The following is an 18,432-nucleotide window of genomic DNA, read 5'->3' on the forward strand; positions in this document are numbered from 1 at the left end:
TATATATATAAGCAATTTTACACTCAGGAAACACTTGCTGAGGTTTCATCTTGCAGGTAAATATGAGTTTTTGCTTGATTTCAGCTGAAAGTTTTTGTGGTGGCTAGTGAACAGACCTTTATTTAAGTAATTAAGCCACAAGGTGAGCACTAACAAGGATTTAATTTGCCGTATTTGTATACATTTTGTTGAGCTGATCTCTATTATGATCTTCAGTTTCCAGGCTCATTAAAGTTTGATTTTACTAATAGTCTTAATAGGCCTTCACAGAATACCATAACATCATATTCTCACACACCCTAATGGTTTACTTTATTTTACCCTAGTTATTTTTAAATATTTTACATTTCCTTTTGTAATATATCTCCTCTAGCAGTTTTGATTGTAGTAGAGCTGAACTGGGTGACCACTAGATGGCAGCTGCCCAAAGCAACACAGCTACTCAGCATGAGGACAAAAAGAAAGAAGATATTGTTTCTGTGGAATCAGACAGACGGAGAAATGGACTGAAAGCAAAACAAATATGTGACCCTGGACCACAAAACCAGTCAGTTCAAAATGGCAAAATTGAGATTAGGCCTAAATAAGCTTCCCATTGATGTATGGTTTGTTAGGATACGACAATATTTGGCTGAGATACAACTATTTGAAAATCTGGAATCTGAGGGTGCAAAAAATCAAAATATTGAGAAAATCGCCTTTAAAGTTGTCCAAATGAAGTTCTTAGCGATGCATATTACTAATCCAAAATTAAGTTTTGATATATTTACAGAAGGAAAATGACAAAATATCTTCATGGAACATGATCTTTACTTAAAGCCCAATGAATTTTGGCATAAAAGAAAAATCTATCATTTTGACCCATATGTATTGTTGGCTATTGCTACAAATATTCCCGTGCTATATGACTGGTTTTGTGGTCCAGGGTCACATATGAACAAATTTCTATTGTAGTTGAGCATATGAGGTAGGCTACTAAAACCTGTAATACTAGATAATTTTTCAGTGACTATCATTATTTTGACTATTAACCTCTGCATTAGCAGACGTTTTAATGTATTAAATGTTAATTTATTGCCTTTTTTCAAATAAAGCTTAATCAATATCTAGGCTATTATTTAATATATTTAATATTATGTATTCTATTGAATATATTTATTATTATTTAAATTTGACATTATTTATATCATAAATAATTACCTTTCATGACCTTATATATAAATATAAGGTTGGGATTGTTTTGGGAATAATTCTGCATAAATCTGAACAGATTGGCTTTACAGGAAACACACTGAACCCCCTAGCAGTTGGTAATAAATGAACAGGCTATAAAGGAGAAAGGTCATGAAAGGTAATTATTTATGATATAAATAATGTCAAATTATTATATATATATACACACACACAGTCATGGCCAAAAATATCGCCACCCTTGGTAAATATTATCAAAGAAGGCTGTGAAAATGAATCTGCGTTGTTAATCCTTTTGATCTTTTATTTAAAAAATTCACAAAAATCTAACCTTTCATTGAATAATAAGAATTTAAAATGGGGGGAAATGTCATTATGAAATAAATGTTTTTCTCAAATACACATTGGACACAATTATTGGCACCCCTAGAAATTCTTATGAGAAAATATCTCTGAAGTATATTTCCATTCATATTCACAATTTTGAGCACTCCAGGGGGATTATGAACATGAAATTATCCAGCCATGGCTTCCTGTTTCACACAAATATAAATAGGAGGGAAAACAAAGCCCAAGTTCCCTTAATCATCCATCACAATGAGAAAAACCAAAGAATATAGTTCTGATGTGCAGCAAAAGATAATTGAGCTTCACAAATTAGTGAAGTGGCTTTAAGAAAAGAGCTAGAGCAGTGAAAATTCCCATTTCCACCATCAGGGCAATAATTAAGAATTTCCAATCAACATAAAATGTTACGAAACTGCCTGGAAGAGGACATGTGTCTATATCGTCCTAATGCACGGTGAGAAGGAGAGTTTGAGTGGCTAAAGACTCTCCAAGGACCACAGCTGGAGAACTGAAGATGATAGTTGAGTCTCGGGGTCAGAAAACGTTTTAAAAAATTGTCAAACAGCACCAACATCACCACATGTTGTTTGGGAGGGTTTCAAGAACTCAAGCTCATCCAAAAACAAACTAACCCATGTGTACAATGAAATATACTGCTGTATGTTTGATGTTGTGGGCCTATATTCCTGCTGGAGGTCCTGGACATCTTGTTTAGACACATGGCATCATGGATTCTATCAAATATCAACAGATAAAAAAATCAATAAGTGACTGACTCTGTTAGAAATCTTATAATGGGCCATGTTTGGATCTTCCAACCGTACAATAATCCAAACACAAACCTCAAAAACAACACAAAAATGGGTCACTGAGCACAAAACCAAGCTTCTGCTGGCCATTCCAGTCCTCTGACCTGAACCCTGTAGAAAATGAGTGAACTGAAGAGAAGAAGCACCAACATGGAGCTGGGAATCTAAAGGGTCTGGAGTGATTCTGGATGAAGGAATGGTCTCTGATCTCTTGTCAGGTGTCTCTAACCTCATCAGGCATTATAGGAGAACATTTAGAGCTGTTAAACTGACAAATGGAGGTTTCAAAAAGTATTGAATAAAAGGGTGCCGTTAATTGTGGCCAATGTGTATTAGAGAAAAACATTTATTTCATAATGATATTTCCTCTCATTTTAAATTCTTATTATCCAATGAAAGGTTAGATTTTTGTACATTTTTTCAAATAAAAGATCAAAAGGATTAACAATGCAGATTAATTTTCACAGCCTTCTTTGATCATATTTACCAAGAGTGCCGATATTTTTGGCCATGACTGTATATATATCAGATTGCAACTAGAATTTATAATAATAATAATAGTAATATTTTATTAGAAAATTACATAAAACATATAATTTGTATCATTGCATTATGATACCAAATATTATTTTACTATATTATGTATAAAATAATGTATAATTTTGTATAATATTTAATATAAAACACATTAAAAGTGGACATATTAATTCCTTTAAGTTCAAATGTATTTGTATAGCGTTTTTAACAGTGCATGTTTCAAAGCAGCTTCACAGAAACATTTTATGCAGAACTTGTAACAGATGACATATGTAGAGTGTCGTTTCCTCCATAAGTTTGTGTTCATATATCACAGCCTGCATGTTCGTCCACGATCTCGCCCTCAGTGTGTGTTGAGTCACAGTAAAACACATTTCCGGGTTCTTCATGACCGCTCCCATTTTGTCTGTGTGTGTGATTTGTGCTTCGAGCATGCGATTAGGTAACTCCTGTTCCTCCTCCTACAACTACAACTTTCATGCACCCAAAATGGTGTGTGAGTGTCAGCCCTCTCTCTTCTCTTCTTCTCTTCTCTCCTCCTCCTCCTCCTCCGCTGGTCGGTGGTGTTGTGTTGTAAAGCCCTGCCAGCATGTCAGCTGATCCCGCATGTTTCACCCCCCAGTCAAAGAAAAAGAGCCTATTTACATTCACTAAGCGACATAACAGATCTAGAGCGATATTATCACTCATTATGAATTGCATCGCGCATTGATTTTTAACGTGTTTACATTCGCTTTAAAATGAAACGCTTCGGTACTAATAAAATAATCTATTTAAACACATGCAGACAGAAGATTTTAGGATGCGCATGCTCTGTGCGCCGATATTTTACATATGGTAAACTGTAAATATATGATTATTGCTTTAAAAGAAAAAAAAAATCAATCAATAAAGCTAGCTTATAAAAAATATAACCGGCATCATTTTAACATAAACAGATTAGTAATTGTGTAACAAAAGGAAGAAAATAAAATGTAGAGCTTACGAAAAATATTACCTGTTTACATGCACTGATCATTTTAACAGATGTAGATCAATATTTTTTATATTACTGATTAAAAAGCTAGCTCACAAAAAAATATAACCTGTTTACATGCATTAATCAGATCTTGATCAGTATTTTTATATTAATGATTTAAAAAATAATAGCTATAGCTTACGAAAAAAAACCCTGTTTACATGCACTAATCATTATTTTTATATTAAAATGCAACAAATATAGATTTATATTTTAATATACATGCTTTAAAAGTTATTTAATGTAAAAAAGGGGGGAAAAAAACCTTGCTAAATGTACATGCACTGACCATGTCAGATCTAGATCACTATTTTAAGATATGCATAATGCTTTAATTTATATTTAGGTTCATGAACCAACAATATATTTACGTGCAGTATATAGAAACACTATATTTAACGCATACAATGAATTTATGCACAGAATGTTATTGCACACGAGGCAGGTATTTAAATGCATTTAAATGCATCCATTACAAGACCCTTTCTGTCACATGCAATCAGCATGAAACTGATTTCAGGAAAACATGGTCGCTGTTGCAATACTCCTTTGTTTACATGCAAGTCCTCCTGTTCGGCGGAAGGAGGCTTTTTGGTAGTGCAGTGCTGTGTGTGATTCCTACCAGCTGTTTCCCGCCTTGAAAGACATCCGATCAGCTGCAAACACACACATGCAGAAGGAGGGAGGGAAAGAGAGCGAGCGAGCGCCACACACACACTACGAGGGAACCCCATCAGCTGGAAGAGTAGAGTAACCTTACAACTCAACACTCATCTTACGCGCTCATGCCCCAAATCAGCAGGACAAGCACAGCTCTGCTTCTTAAATGAGAAAGAGACACGAAGAAGCTGTTTTGTTTTTAAGCCGATAAAGTACAAGAAGAATCGAGGAGCCAGAGCTGGAGAGAAGCGGGGAAGCATGGAGTATTTCATGGTACCAGCTCAGAAGGTGCCCTCCTTGCAACATTTCAGGAAAACCGAGAAAGAAGTAATAGGGGGCTTGTGCAGGTACGTGAGAGCCTCTTTTAAATAAATGCGCACACATATGTGCGCGTTTCTTTAATAGCGCGCCAACAGCAGCTGCGCTACTACGAGAGTAACATGCATGCATGATTTCTGTGTTATTGTGTACATGCGCCTATCTAGCGGCTTAAGACGGGACGGAACCCATGCGAGACTCGGTTTTCTAAATTTGAAACATCTCGCGGGGGTCTATGGAAGCCCCTTGGCTTGTCAGGTCAGTGTTACCTATGAAATATCTCGGCGAAATCGATGCATTTTGTGTCTAACAAACACAAACCACGTGGTTGCATGCACACAGACCACGCTGCTGGTCTCGCGCGTGTATTTAATATCAGAAACCGCGCTTATTTCGTCCCACCAGTGAATTTGTCGTCGTATAGAGGGGTTTGTGGATTAAAAGTGCGTTTGGGCTCAAGTTCGCGTGTTTTTGGGGCTTAAGTTATTGTGGGCAGTGCGGCCATGCTTGTGGCTCGTGCATTTGGCGTCGTCTGTTTCTCATTGCTATCAAACATTAAAAGTCTCCAGACTGCCATAGCATACGAGTATCCCCCACATACGAGACTGAAATGGGCGTTAAGCGCGAGAAATCTCGCCGTGCGTGCGGCGGGAGAGAGATCAGATGATATTTGGACTGCGTCGCTGCTGCCGCATGGACGGAGGAAGCGCATTGTTGTAATGGCGGACCGTATCATCCGCGAACACGATGTTTTTTATTTAGGCCAGCGAGTATGTTGATCATCTCGCTCGATGTTACAGTTTCGGCTCATTGTGAGTGGAATATGGGGTATTTAGAGGTTAGTAAATTAATAACTGGTGTTATTTTAATAAGGGGGTGTGTATGCTGTTGAAGGAAGGCCCCGTCAATGCGTCTGCGATCCATTCTCAGAAGGGGGCGGGGCCAGTAATCCGATTAGCGCAGGGCGTTCTGGGAATTGTAGTTTTCCCCCAAAGTAAATCGCATACAAATGATGCGTATGGTCTCGGCTATGTTTGTGCTGCTGTTATTCACTGGACACTTTGCAGATTTACATGGGTTATCAGTCTATATCGGTTGAAGTGATCCAAAGTACATAGAATAGCATGGTTTTGCAAGTGTATAAAACACCAAGGTAGTGCGTGGTACTTTTGTTGTTGGTTAAATGTTGCTGTGCTTATGAAGTATACACATTACTAGCAATCTGGCAATTTTATGTTTTCCTTTTTGGTTAAAACCATGTTTAAGTTATCTGTGTTTTGAAAATGTAGAAAGCAAAGACTGTTGTTCCTTCTCTAATAGTTATTTAAACTGAGGGATGCATATTTTTATTATTTTAATAGCAGTTAGTTTATTTCATAATGTTATGAGTAAAAACAACCAGACATATGAGCAGTGTTCAGTAACATTTTATCAATCTTGTCATGTATCATTACAAGCTTGTACCATGGCCCTTTGTCAAATTTTACCAAATTTGTTAATAATATTATTATTAAAACATTATTTTTAAAGTATTAAAATATTAGTTGTAAATTATTAATTACTGTTGTTATTAAGTATTATTATTAAGACATTACTATTATTATTTTGAAACATTATTTGAAATTATACATTTATTATTTGAAATTGGTATTATAGGTTGATTTATATTTAATATAAAACTTGTATGTATTACTATTTACTATTGTAAATGTTTATATATATATATATATATATATTTATTTATTTATTTTATGGCAGCTTTAATTACACAAATGCAAAGTCTCTCACCCCAAACTGAAATTTAAACTCCCTTTTGACCATTCTATTTTCATGCATAAAAGAAGTTGGGTCATATTCAATGCATATGGCTGGAAACGGCTGATCTGACCGTATCTCTCGTTCCACAGTTGGCTCTAGTTGTGATTTTGGCATTGGATCTGTTTGCTGGGTTTTGAGCCGCTTGGACATAAGGAAGCGAGCAGGGAAACCTCTCTCTCTCTCCCCTCACAATTGTTCGCCATGTTTGTCCTCGTGCAGCTGAGGCGCTGCTGATAAGAGAGGCTTTCCAGAGATACCCCGTGAGATGCCCAGACAGGGAGGAAGTTCAATTAGGGTTTGATTTCCTCGGCCAAAGCACGCGTGTGATCGTGCGAGGCAGAGATTTCCAGGGGCTCGAATTTAGAGACAATGGGCTTCAATGAGCATTCAGGAAAGTCAATATTTTCTACTTCGCACTCTGATGTTTCTCTCACTCAAGGTTGCATCCTGTTTTAGAGATGTAAGCAAAAGGAAAAAAGAGAACTTTTAGTTATTATATAAACAGTATAACTTACAAAAAGAATTAATTTAACATTATTCAACTTTCTTTGAATCTCAGTGTTTACATTTCAGACACATTGTCCAAAACAAAACATCTTGCCAAGCTTCCTTCATAAAAAAAACCTTAAAATGGGGAAAATTATCATGGAATGGTAGTACCATGGTATTCTTTGAAGTACATTACAGTATTATTTAAACAACATGGGGTTTCAATATAGTAATCAAACAGTGCAATGATATGGATTTTAATTATATACCATTTTAACATGTTTTTGCAATTTCTCTTAGTGCATAATTATATTAATACATGCTCCGTTAAAGTAAACTAAAGTGCTGTAATGTCTCCTCTTCACAGCTTAGCAAACATTCCCCTCACGCCAGAGACGGCACGGGACCAGGAGCGGCGTATTCGGCGGGAAATCGCCAACAGTAATGAGCGCCGGCGCATGCAGAGCATCAACGCTGGCTTCCAGTCTCTGAAAACACTCATCCCGCATAGTGACGGAGAAAAGCTAAGCAAGGTGAGTCAGAGAGCTCTTGTAAACAAACTGGGAAGAGTGTAAATCAAGTGTTGATTTGAATGAGTAGTTCATTTAAAAATGAAAATACTTACGCACCCTCAGGTTCTTCCAAACCCATATTTGTTTTAAGCTCTAAACAAAGTTGGAGAAGCGTCTTAGAAGTACAACAGAAGTAGTCAACATAGCTTATAATGCTATAGTGCAAATCTTCTCAAGTATTACAGTATTTTCTTGGTTATTCTCTCATAATCTTCTCCTCCAGTGAACTGGGATTGGATCCTTTACTCACTGAGTTGAATCTGATCAGTCCAATGTGTGAATGAATCATTCAGAAAAGCTTTGAGGACCAGATCAACTGATTAAAAGGGATTTGCTCACAAATCAGAGGCTGTTCACTGAAAATCTTGACATGGAAGTATCACTGGTGCGGATGTCAAGATTTCAGTGTGTATATATATATATGGTCCATATTACAGTCTTTGGTCACTATGATAGCTTTTTGTGAGAAACCGACTGAAATATAAGTCGTTATTCATTGATAATCTTACAGTCTGTTTTGTTGCATTGGAAAGATCTAAACAGATATGTGAGGGTGTGTAAGTAATGACGATGTTCATTTTTAGGGTGAACAATTCCTTTAAATATAGATTTTATGCAAGTGTAAATGCTCCCACAAAATTAAAATGTTAATTATGATTTTCTTTAAGTTTAAATGAAGTCTGCTTGCTTTTTTTTATTTTTTATTATTATCTCACCAATGTTACCACGTCATACATAAGTTATACTTGTAATTGTCTATTTCCCCCCTTTATTACTTAATATTTGCTTGTATGTTTTGAAGCTATATTTAGTTTATTTCTTAACAATAATTAATTAATTAATATATTAATTAACGTAATTATTTTAAAAAAGTAGCCTGCTTATATAAATTAATAAAAATGCACAAAATAAATTTGATATAGTCGTGATATCGAATTGAATCGAATTGTTGATATGATAATCGTAAAGGAATTGAATGGTGAAACCACTGCCAATTCACACCCCTAATCATTACTCCAGTCTTCAGTGTTACATGATCCTTCAGAAATCTTTCTAATATGCTGATTTGATGCTCAAGAAACATTTCTTATTTTTATAAATGTTGAAAACAGTTGTGCTGCTGAATATTGTTGTGGTCACTGTAGTTTCTCAGGTTTCTATGAACAAAGTTCAAAAGAACAGCAGAAAATCTTTTGAAACAGGAATCTTCTGTAAACTTAAGTGTCTTTACTGTAACTTTTGACTGATTTAATCCATCCTTGCTGAATAAAACTATTCACTTTATTCACTATTGACCTCAAACTTATGAACGGTCGTGTACTTCTAGCATCCATCAAAGATGTTTGGTATCACTTTGACTGAAACATTCAGATCAGATGGATGTAATGCGATCTCTTTCTCTCTCAGGCTGCCATCTTACAGCAGACGGCCGAATACATCTTTTCTCTGGAGCAGGAAAAGACGAGGCTGCTGCAACAAAACACCCAACTGAAACGCTACATACAGGTGAAGCACTTCATATAAATATAATATCTTATCAATGTAACAGATGAAACATGACTGTTATGAGGACAGTCCTGTCATCTCATGTTTTCCTCTTCCTCCCATCAGAAGGAGTTCAGTGGCTCATCCCCGAAGAGGAGGCGCGCCGAGGAGAAGGATGAAGGCATTGGATCTCCAGACATTCTGGAGGAGGAGAAGGTGGAGGATCTTCGGCGAGAGATGATCGAACTCCGACAACAGCTGGATAAAGAGCGCTCCGTTCGCATGATGCTGGAAGAACAGGTATTGTTGATAATTATTGATAGTTAAATATTTATAAGAGGTGTTTAAAATGAGATATTCATGTATATAGAGAGAGAGAGAATATATTATGTAAGATGCAGTCATATGGGCTAAAATTTCCATATTAGTGTATTTTGTAAAGGATATGCTCAAGAAAAGTAGGGATTTCTTAAGTCCTAAATTAATTGATTGTAAACCACATTACAGAGAGAGTTCTCAGTCATAATTTTTTTTTTTTTTTTTTTGTCGTTATTTGACAAATTTTGCAAATCTTCAGTAGAACTCATTGGGAGCTGTTTGATCTGTCACTTGCAGTTTTGCTTGACTAAATCTCGCATATCTGTATTCATCATGGCCTAGTGCTGAAGAGTTGTCATCTGTGAAATCCATTATCAAACTTTTCTTTTGCTGCATCAGTTTGCTTGCTAAAATTAGCTCGCTTTAGTCTTTGCATATTTAATGAGATATCACAGAAGGTGCACAGCTCCCCTGAGAGCTTGAATCGTTTCTGAACATCACACTTGAAGTGCAAATTACACCCCAATCTCTGCTGCTATCCATGAAATGCGCTAGAGAAACTTCCTCAGGCAAAAAAAAAAAATATTAGGAGGAAAGACTCTCTCCAGTGTTTTCTGGATATGTATTGACCTGTTTCTTTGTGTGTTTCTGTTAGATCCGCTCGTTGGATGCCCACTTGTACCCAGAGAAGCTAAAGGTGATCGCTCAGCAGGTCCAGGAGCAGCACGTGCAGACGCAAACTCTGCTTCGTCTTCAACAACACCAACAAGAACAGCTGGGAAAAGAGACCACGACACCTGCTCGCAGCCCGCTGGTCAGACAGACTCTCGGTTTTTATTGATAAACTAACATTGACTGATAATAGGAATCAGTATATGAAATACTTCATAAAAGAGAGGTTTTGCAGTGCAGTTTATAAGTCTTGATCTGATGTGTTGATCCACTAGAGGGCATTAGAAGAGTTAAGACATCAAATTGCATTTGCAATCCATTTAACTTCTATAATGTGACAGATTTCTGAGTGACACAATTTTCGGAAAATAATGTAGGGTGGGACTTCATTTAGCCTATGAATATTTGACTGTGTAGTATATTTTTTTTATTGTTTTTATGCAAAGAGAAGCTGATTATATTAATAAGAATTATATAATAAGAATCTTCTAATAAGTTATTAACTTATTCAGCAAGGGCACATTAAATTGGTCAAAAGTGACAGTGAAAATATTTATAATGTTGCAAAAGATTTCAATTCCAAATAAAAGCTGTTCTTCTGAAGAATCCTGGAAAAAAATGCATTGCAGTTTCCTCAAAATATGAAGCAGCAAAACTGTTTTTAACATTTATGATAATTATTAAAGCTTTTGTGAGCAGCAATCAGCACATTAGAATGATTTCTGAGGAATAAAGTGACACTAAAGACTGGAGTGATGATGCCGAAAATTCAACTTTACATCACAGAAATAATTTTTCATTTTCAAATATATTCTTATAGTTCAGATAGTTCTTTTAAATTGCAATAATATTTTATAAAATAATTTTATTCTATTTTTAAGTTAATTAAATGCAGCATTGGTGAGCATAAGAGACTTCTTTCAAAAACACAAAAATCTTACCAACCTCAAACTTTTGACCAGTAATGATGATTTTTTTTTTCTTTTGAATGTGTACTTATGAATAATGCACAGTACGACCATATACATTAAGTAAATATATACATAAAGTGTCAGTTCTGATTTCTTGTTCACTTTGTTCATAGAAAAGGTCTCTGTAATTTATCGTAATCCTCCGTCCTGCTGTGTTGCTCAGGTGTTTTCTCCTGCCACGCCGCCTGCGCCCACTCATCACGCCACAGTAATTGTTCCCGCCCCTGCGCCGCCGCCCCCTCCCCATCATGTCACCGTGGTAACCATGGGCCCTACCTCTGTGATCAACACAGCGTCCACATCACGACAGAACTTGGACACCATTGTGCAGGTAAAACGCATTCCTGCCCAGCTCAAGGAGAAAGTCCTGATTGAATGAGATTTAACTACCAGATTCCCATTGTAGAGATGGTATGGCTTAGTGGCCATATATACAGGTGCATCTCAATAAAATTTATTTCAGTAATTCAACTCAAATTGTGAAACTCTTGTATTAAATTCAGTGCACACAGACTTAAGTAGTTTAAGTCTTTGGTTCTTTTAATTGTGATGATTTTGGCTCACATTTAACAAAAACCCACCAATTCACTCAAATCTCAACAAATTATAATATGGTGACATGCCAATCAGCTAATTAGCTCAAAACACCTGCAAAGGTTTCCTGAGCCTTCAAAATGGTCTCTCAGTTTGGTTCACTAGGCTACACAATCATGGGGAAGACTGCTGATCTGACAGTTATCCAGAAGACAATCATTGACACCCTTCACAAGGAGGGTAAGCCACAAACATTCATTGCCAAAGAAGCTGGCTGTTCACAGAGTGCTGTATCCAAGCATGTTAACAGAAAGTGGAAGGAAAAAGTGTAGAAGAAAAAGATGCACAACCAACCGAGAGAACTGCAGCCTTATGAGGATTGTCAAGCAAAATTGATTCAAGAATTTGGGTGAACTTCACAAGGAATGGACTGAGGCTGGGGTCAAGGCATCAAGAGCCACCACACACAGACGCGTCAAGGAATTTGGCTACAGTTGTCGTATTCCTCTTGTTAAGCCACTCCTGAACCACAGACAACGTCAGAGGCGTCTTACCTGGGCTAAGGAGAAGAACTGGACTGTTGCCCAGTGGTCCAAAGTCCTCTTTTCAGATGAGAGCAAGTTTTGTATTTTGTTTGGAAACCAAGGTCCTAGAGTCTGGAGGAAGGGTGGAGAAGCTCGTAGCCCAAGTTGCTTGAAGTCCAGTGTTAAGTTTTCACAGGCTGTGATGATTTGGGGTGCAATGTCATCTGCTGGTGTTGGTCCATTGTGTTTTTTGAAAACCAAAGTCACTGCACCCATTTACCAAGAAATGTTGGAGCACTTCATGCTTCCTTCTGCTCACCAGCTTTTTAAAGATGCTGATTTCATTTTCCAGCAGGATTTGGCACCTGCCCACACTGCCAAAAGCACCAAAAGTTGGTTAAATGACCATGGTGTTGGTGTACTTGATTGGCCAGCAAACTCGCCTGACCTGAACCCCATAGAGAATCTATGGAGTATTGTCAAGAGGAAAATGGGAGACACCAGACCAAAAAATGCAGATGAGCTGAAAGCCACTGTCTAAGAAACCTCAGTAAATGAACATACTTTCCAGAAGGCCAACAATTCACTAAAAATGTTTTTTTTTTATTGGTCTTATGAAGTCTTCTAATTTGTTGAGATAGTGAATTGGTGGGTTTTTGTTAAATGTGAGCCTAAATCATCACAATTAAAAGAACCAAAGACTTAAATTCAATGCACACAGACTGAAGATGTTTATTTAATACACGAGTTTCACAATTTGAGTTGAATTACTGAAATAAATGAACATAAAGGGGTGGTTCACCCAAAAATAAAAATTAACCCATGATTTACTAAGCCTCGAGCCATCCTAGGTGTATGTGATTTTCTTCTTTCAGATGAATACAGAATTGTAATAAAAAAATGTCCTAGCTCTTCCAAGCTTTATAATGGCAGTGAGTGGCTGTTTATATTCAATAGTCCAATAAATTAAATAGTACTCCACGCAGCTTAATAAAGGCCTCCTGAAGTGAATCGATGTGTTTTTGTAAGAAAAATAACCACGTGTCAAACTTTATAAACCGTAATCTCTAGCTTCCGTAAACTGTTGTGTACACATTCACGAGAGAGTGGCGTTCAGCTGATGACGTAGGCGTGTAGCGTAAGCTCTGAAAAGAAGTGACGAACGCAGAGGAGAAAGCAAAACAAAACGCTGCTTGCGAATTAGAAGTACAAAATGAGGATTTGTAAAGAAATATTGAAATATTCTGACATTTGTGAAGAGGAGACTGGTTTTCCTTTGCTGTAATAAAAACTTGGTTCTCGCGAGACTAGCATATTCTCACCGGAGTTTACGCTTTGCGTACGTCATCCGCTGAAACACCACTCTCTTGTGAACAAGCGTACGACAGTTAGCCGAAGCTACAGATTACGGTTTATACAGTTTGACACATGGATATTTTCCTTACATTGATTCAGTTCAGAGGGCCTTTATTAACGCCCCCTGAGCCATGTGGTACACTTTTTATGATGAATGGACGCACTTTATTGGACTTCTATTGGACATTCATATATGGCTATTCACATATTTTAATATAACTCCGATTGTATTCGTCTGAAAGAAGAAAGTCATATACACTTTGGATGGCTTAATGGTGAGTAAATCATGTGGTAATCTTCATTTTTGGGTGTGAACTATCCCTTTAAAGGGATACTCCACCCCAAAATGAAAATGTTGTCATTAATCACTTACCCCCGTGTCGTTTAATTTGTCTTCGGAACACAATTTAATATATTTTAGATGAAAACCGGGAGGCTTGTGACTGTCCCATTGACTGCCAAACAGTTAACACTGTCAAGGCCCAGAAAAGTCAAGTCAAGTCAAGTCACCTTTATTTATATAGCGCTTTTACAATACAGATTGTGTCAAAGCACTTAACAGTATCAAATTGGAGGATAGAGTGTCAGTAATGTATAATGATAAGATTAAACACTCAATTTTCAGTTAAAGGCATTTCATTATTGAATTCAGAGATGTCATTGTCTAGCTCAGTTTAGTTTAAATAGTATCTGTGCAACCAAATCGACTATAATCGCTAGAAATTAAGTGTCCCCAACTGAGCAAGTCAGAGGCGACAAAAGTATGAAAGACGTCGTCAAAACACTGGCCTCGACGTGAGTAGGTCACGGCGTTTATGTGCTGCGTGCTTGCGTCGTGCTCTGCTAGTGAACTCATGAACGCGCTTGCAGGAAGTGTCACGGAGGAGCAGAAAAAGTTAAATTATTTTTTTTGAATTTTTTTTTTAAATTTTAAGTGTTTAAGTGTTCTCGTCGCATCATAAAATTTAGATTGCACTTCTGATGGCAGATGGACTGTTTTGACTACGTTTTTCATACTTTTATGGACTTTGACAGTGCAATTTACTATGTAGTCAATGGGACAGTCACAAGCCTCCTGGTTTTAAAATATATTAAATTGCTTTCTGAAGACGAATGAAGCATTTATGGGTTTGTAACGACATGGGGGTAAGTGATTGACACAATGTTCATTTTGGGGTGGAGTATCCCTTTAAGTGCATCTTCACACTTCACAAGTTTTGGTGTGGACACTAGGGAACTTGCACCCAAAGTTGTAGATTAAAATGTGAGAATATCTTGAGCTTATGCTAACCACAGACCAAATGTAAAACCAGTTTTTGATAATAAAGTAAATAATTTGGATGTTTAACCAGTCAGCTGACAGTTTCTTCCTGTTTTCCCGCAGGCTATCCAGCACATCGAAGGCACGCAGGACAGGATGGTCGTGCCCGAGGAGGAAAAGCGTCGGGCGGTCATCGTCACCCCGGGCCGTGTCCTCACAGACACCGGCGACTCCGACACCGCCTCTGACAACGAAGGATCTGAGGACTGTTAACTGCCCCGGTCACCCCCACCTCCATATCGCCCCACCACATGTAACCGGGGGCGCGGAAAGGGGGTGAGGGGGTCTGTGGCGAAGGGCCTCCCACAGAAATACTCTTTCTTTCTCTCTCCTCTCTTTCTGTCGCTGTCTTCTTCACACTCGCATACGGGACTCACAGACTCAATGACTTGAAGGTATCTTGGGGGGGTGGGGGGGGAACAAAACAAAAACAAGAAAAAAAGGAAATGTTACAGGAAATGTGCTACAAACAGAACGAGCACGCTTATGTATACTCACACAGTACACTATAACCCCATAGCACTCTGGTAACTTGTTGATACATTCATGTTATACAGCTCTTACTCATACTCCGTCGAATTGTCCTATGTTTCCACAACACACGCTCCCAGGTAAGCGATTTTGTGAGGGAATCACAAAATCTCCGTCAGAATCTACCACAGGTTTTCCAGGCCTCTACTTCATCACTTCCTGTTCTTCATCCTGCCCATAAGAGGGCAGTAGAGTGTTCTGATTGGAGGAATCCCATTACCTCTTCTCATCTCTCAAAATGAACCCTTTGCCCCACCACCCTCTGGTTGCATCATATTGCTCTTTCCGTTCTGGGGAGGCTTGAAGCATCACTGTGAGCCAATGAGACTTCAGAAACCTGTTCCACACCATGGCTTCCGAAACTTTAGAGGAAATGTTACCTTTGTTTTGTTTTGTTTTTTGGCACAGACGTGCTCCTAGATTTCCATTTGCTGGTGGGCACCTTTGATTGTCATGTTGTCAATGGAGGGACAAAGACCGCCTCTGCTTTGAGGGGCTTCGAGCACTTTGTAAATAACACAAAGTTATTACGCAAAGAGGGGGGACTTTGTGCACTTAATGTTGCTCACCTTTACTGGGCTGGGTTCCCAGTATGCTTGTTGGTGTAGGGTGAAGCACTCCCTCCGTCACGTCAAACGCCCCCCGGTCCTGTCCTCACAGATCTGATTTTGAAATTCTGGCCGAATTCTTGTCGTTTGTGTGTCAAATGGAATAAGCTAACCATCAGGTACTTGTACCTGCGAGGAAATTTGTGTGTCGCTTTTAGCACACTCGCTAATGTAAACGTAAAGGTCTTGTTTTTTGTTTTTTTGAGAAAGTGTGAAAATAGCACTACCAGGGTTGTCATGGCCCGATTTCAGCCTATGCAGCTCTTTTGGTTCTCGTCCCCCTTTGAGAGCAACTTCGTGACCCCTTTGGTCTTCTCCCGGAAGTATTGTCCTGTCCATTTTTCATGTCCGACGCTCCGTAACGATGTTTACGGCGACACCGAAGAGTGACTAGCCCGTAATCATGTAATCACACGCTCAAGCTCTATGCACTCGCTGGTTCACTCTGCTCGCTTGAATGTTTCAGTTTCCCTGTTTCTCTCGTCATGCGACAAGGACGTTCGTACATGCCGCAGATAATCACGTGCAAGGTGGTGCTACTCCTGCGTGAGCTCTCCGGATAAGCCAAGGATGTCCAATCTGGCTTCCAGAGGGCCAATGTCCACTAGAGTTCGGCTTCAACTCCAATTATACAGGATTACTACATGCATGGAATGGGACACGTTGGAGCTAAACTCTGCAGGACGTTGGTTTTTGGACCAGGCTTGGACACTCCTGGGATAAGCCATGCGATACTGTGAGCTCTTCATACCCCTGGTGGGATCGAGAGACAGAGCGTATCCAGTGCCGAACAATGGCCAGTGGCTTGCCTTAAAACAGCTTCGGTGTGCACGGTGAGGCACAGAGGCCTGCCTTAAACTAGCCCTGAAGGTGGCGCTAGAGAGCAAGGCCGGAGGACACAGTTAAGACGCGGCACCCCACGTTCATCTCTTCTCACAGTTCACGTTTCCAAACATTCCAGAACGGTCTACCGTTGCGTTTTGCGTTTAGTTGTTGATGCTAAAGTCGGTAAGATTTGGCCATAGACGAAGGTGAGAGGTGTCGTTTATTTTGACTGAAAATTCAAAGTGTGCATCCCTTCCCTTACGAAATATTACAGGGAATATTTTTGCTGCTGGACAGATAGTTTTTTTCCTTCTGGATTTATCAGGTGCTGTCAGCACGCTGGACCTTGTCATTCGTATTGCGGTGAAGACTGCAGGGAGTCAGGGCTTCCAGAAGAACGGGCTGGTCTAATTTTGGCAGATTTTCTTGTTTGTTTGTTTGTACTCGTGCGTTTTTATTTTGGATAATGGGTTGTAGAGACTAGCGTCCTGCTCATGCCGTCTTCTCATGTGTAAGTCTGTAATAACGGTTTTTTGTCTTCGTGAAAAATCTCTTTCCCTCTCCCGCGTTTGAACATTTCCTCTACCGAAGCCACAGGGTGTCTATTTTTTTGTGTATTTTCTACTCACAGAAATCACTGTAAGAAATCTTGAGGACATATCAGAGGTTGGGTGTGTCGAGGGGAACGGGGGCGATTTTATGAACCTGAAGCACTTACTGTAGTATAACGAGGAATGACTCTTGTTTTTTCAAAGAGATGTTGTCCTCGACCGAAGCTCTTCTCGCTGTGATTTTTGAACCACACAGCTGTGTTTAACCCTCAACGTTTGTCCTGGCACACCACACGTCCTCTGGCCGTCTCCGCAGTCTCCAGACTTGTCCTGTCTCTCATCCTCTCCCTCTTTTATTGTCTGTCATCTCTTTTAATATTTTTTGTTTCTATTTTTGTTGTTTTTCTTTATGTGGGACAGTCAGTCCATTTGGTTGAGAAGCTATTGTATTTTTTTTTTTAACTGGGGAAAAGAGGCTTGTGCCTTTGTAAAAACAGAATAATAAAGTTTGTACTTTGTTTTTTACAACTTCTCAGTCTGTGTAAATATTTTTGTCTTCAATATGAATTGTACAGTATGTTTTGCCTGCATTACACTCACATTAACATTTAACATTATAAAAAGCTTGCTAGATTACACATCAAATAACAGATCAGTTCAACTTTAACATTCAAAGGAATATTTTTAAATCTAAGAGTGACGTGCAGCTGTAGCATTTGAATTGCACTTTGGGTACCTCATAAATAGGATGACAAGCTCAGATTTCTTTTGGATACCATTGGAGTGTGTTGTATGCGAGTGAAACCCTGAGTACTCAAAGAACATTTTACAATTTCCTTAAATCTGACATTTAAGCGATAAGTAAGCTAAAAACCTGTTTTTCATCAGGAAAGCAAGTGTCAAGGAGAAGTAAATGGTTTAATACTACAAAAGATTTAGCTAAGTTTTCAAACAATGTCTAAGTAAATTCAAAATT

The 18,432-nt window shown here is 38.4% G+C and overlaps 1 protein-coding gene across 3 annotated transcripts; it reads left to right on the forward strand.

Annotated features, from left to right (window-relative positions):
- The first annotated feature begins 4,497 nt into the window (after positions 1-4,497).
- On the forward strand, positions 4,498-17,984 carry tfap4 (transcription factor AP-4 (activating enhancer binding protein 4)). 3 transcript variants are annotated; one of them, XM_058771424.1, is made up of 7 exons: positions 4,498-4,910; positions 7,556-7,721; positions 9,168-9,266; positions 9,372-9,545; positions 10,219-10,377; positions 11,370-11,537; positions 15,005-17,984. In XM_058771424.1, the coding sequence occupies exons 1-7, from the start codon at positions 4,822-4,824 to the stop codon at positions 15,152-15,154; spliced, it is 1,005 nt and encodes a 334-aa protein (XP_058627407.1). In that variant the 5' UTR covers positions 4,498-4,821; the 3' UTR covers positions 15,155-17,984. The 3 variants fall into 3 exon arrangements, with proteins under 3 accessions (XP_058627407.1, XP_058627408.1, XP_058627409.1); XM_058771425.1 differs by lacking the exon at positions 4,498-4,910 and adding an exon at positions 4,984-5,139; XM_058771426.1 differs by lacking the exon at positions 4,498-4,910 and adding an exon at positions 6,704-7,159.
- The last annotated feature ends 448 nt before the right edge of the window (positions 17,985-18,432 follow it).

This window comes from Onychostoma macrolepis, chromosome 03 (genome assembly GCF_012432095.1).
Source record: "Onychostoma macrolepis isolate SWU-2019 chromosome 03, ASM1243209v1, whole genome shotgun sequence".
In the NCBI taxonomy this organism is placed as follows: Eukaryota; Metazoa; Chordata; class Actinopteri; order Cypriniformes; family Cyprinidae; genus Onychostoma; species Onychostoma macrolepis.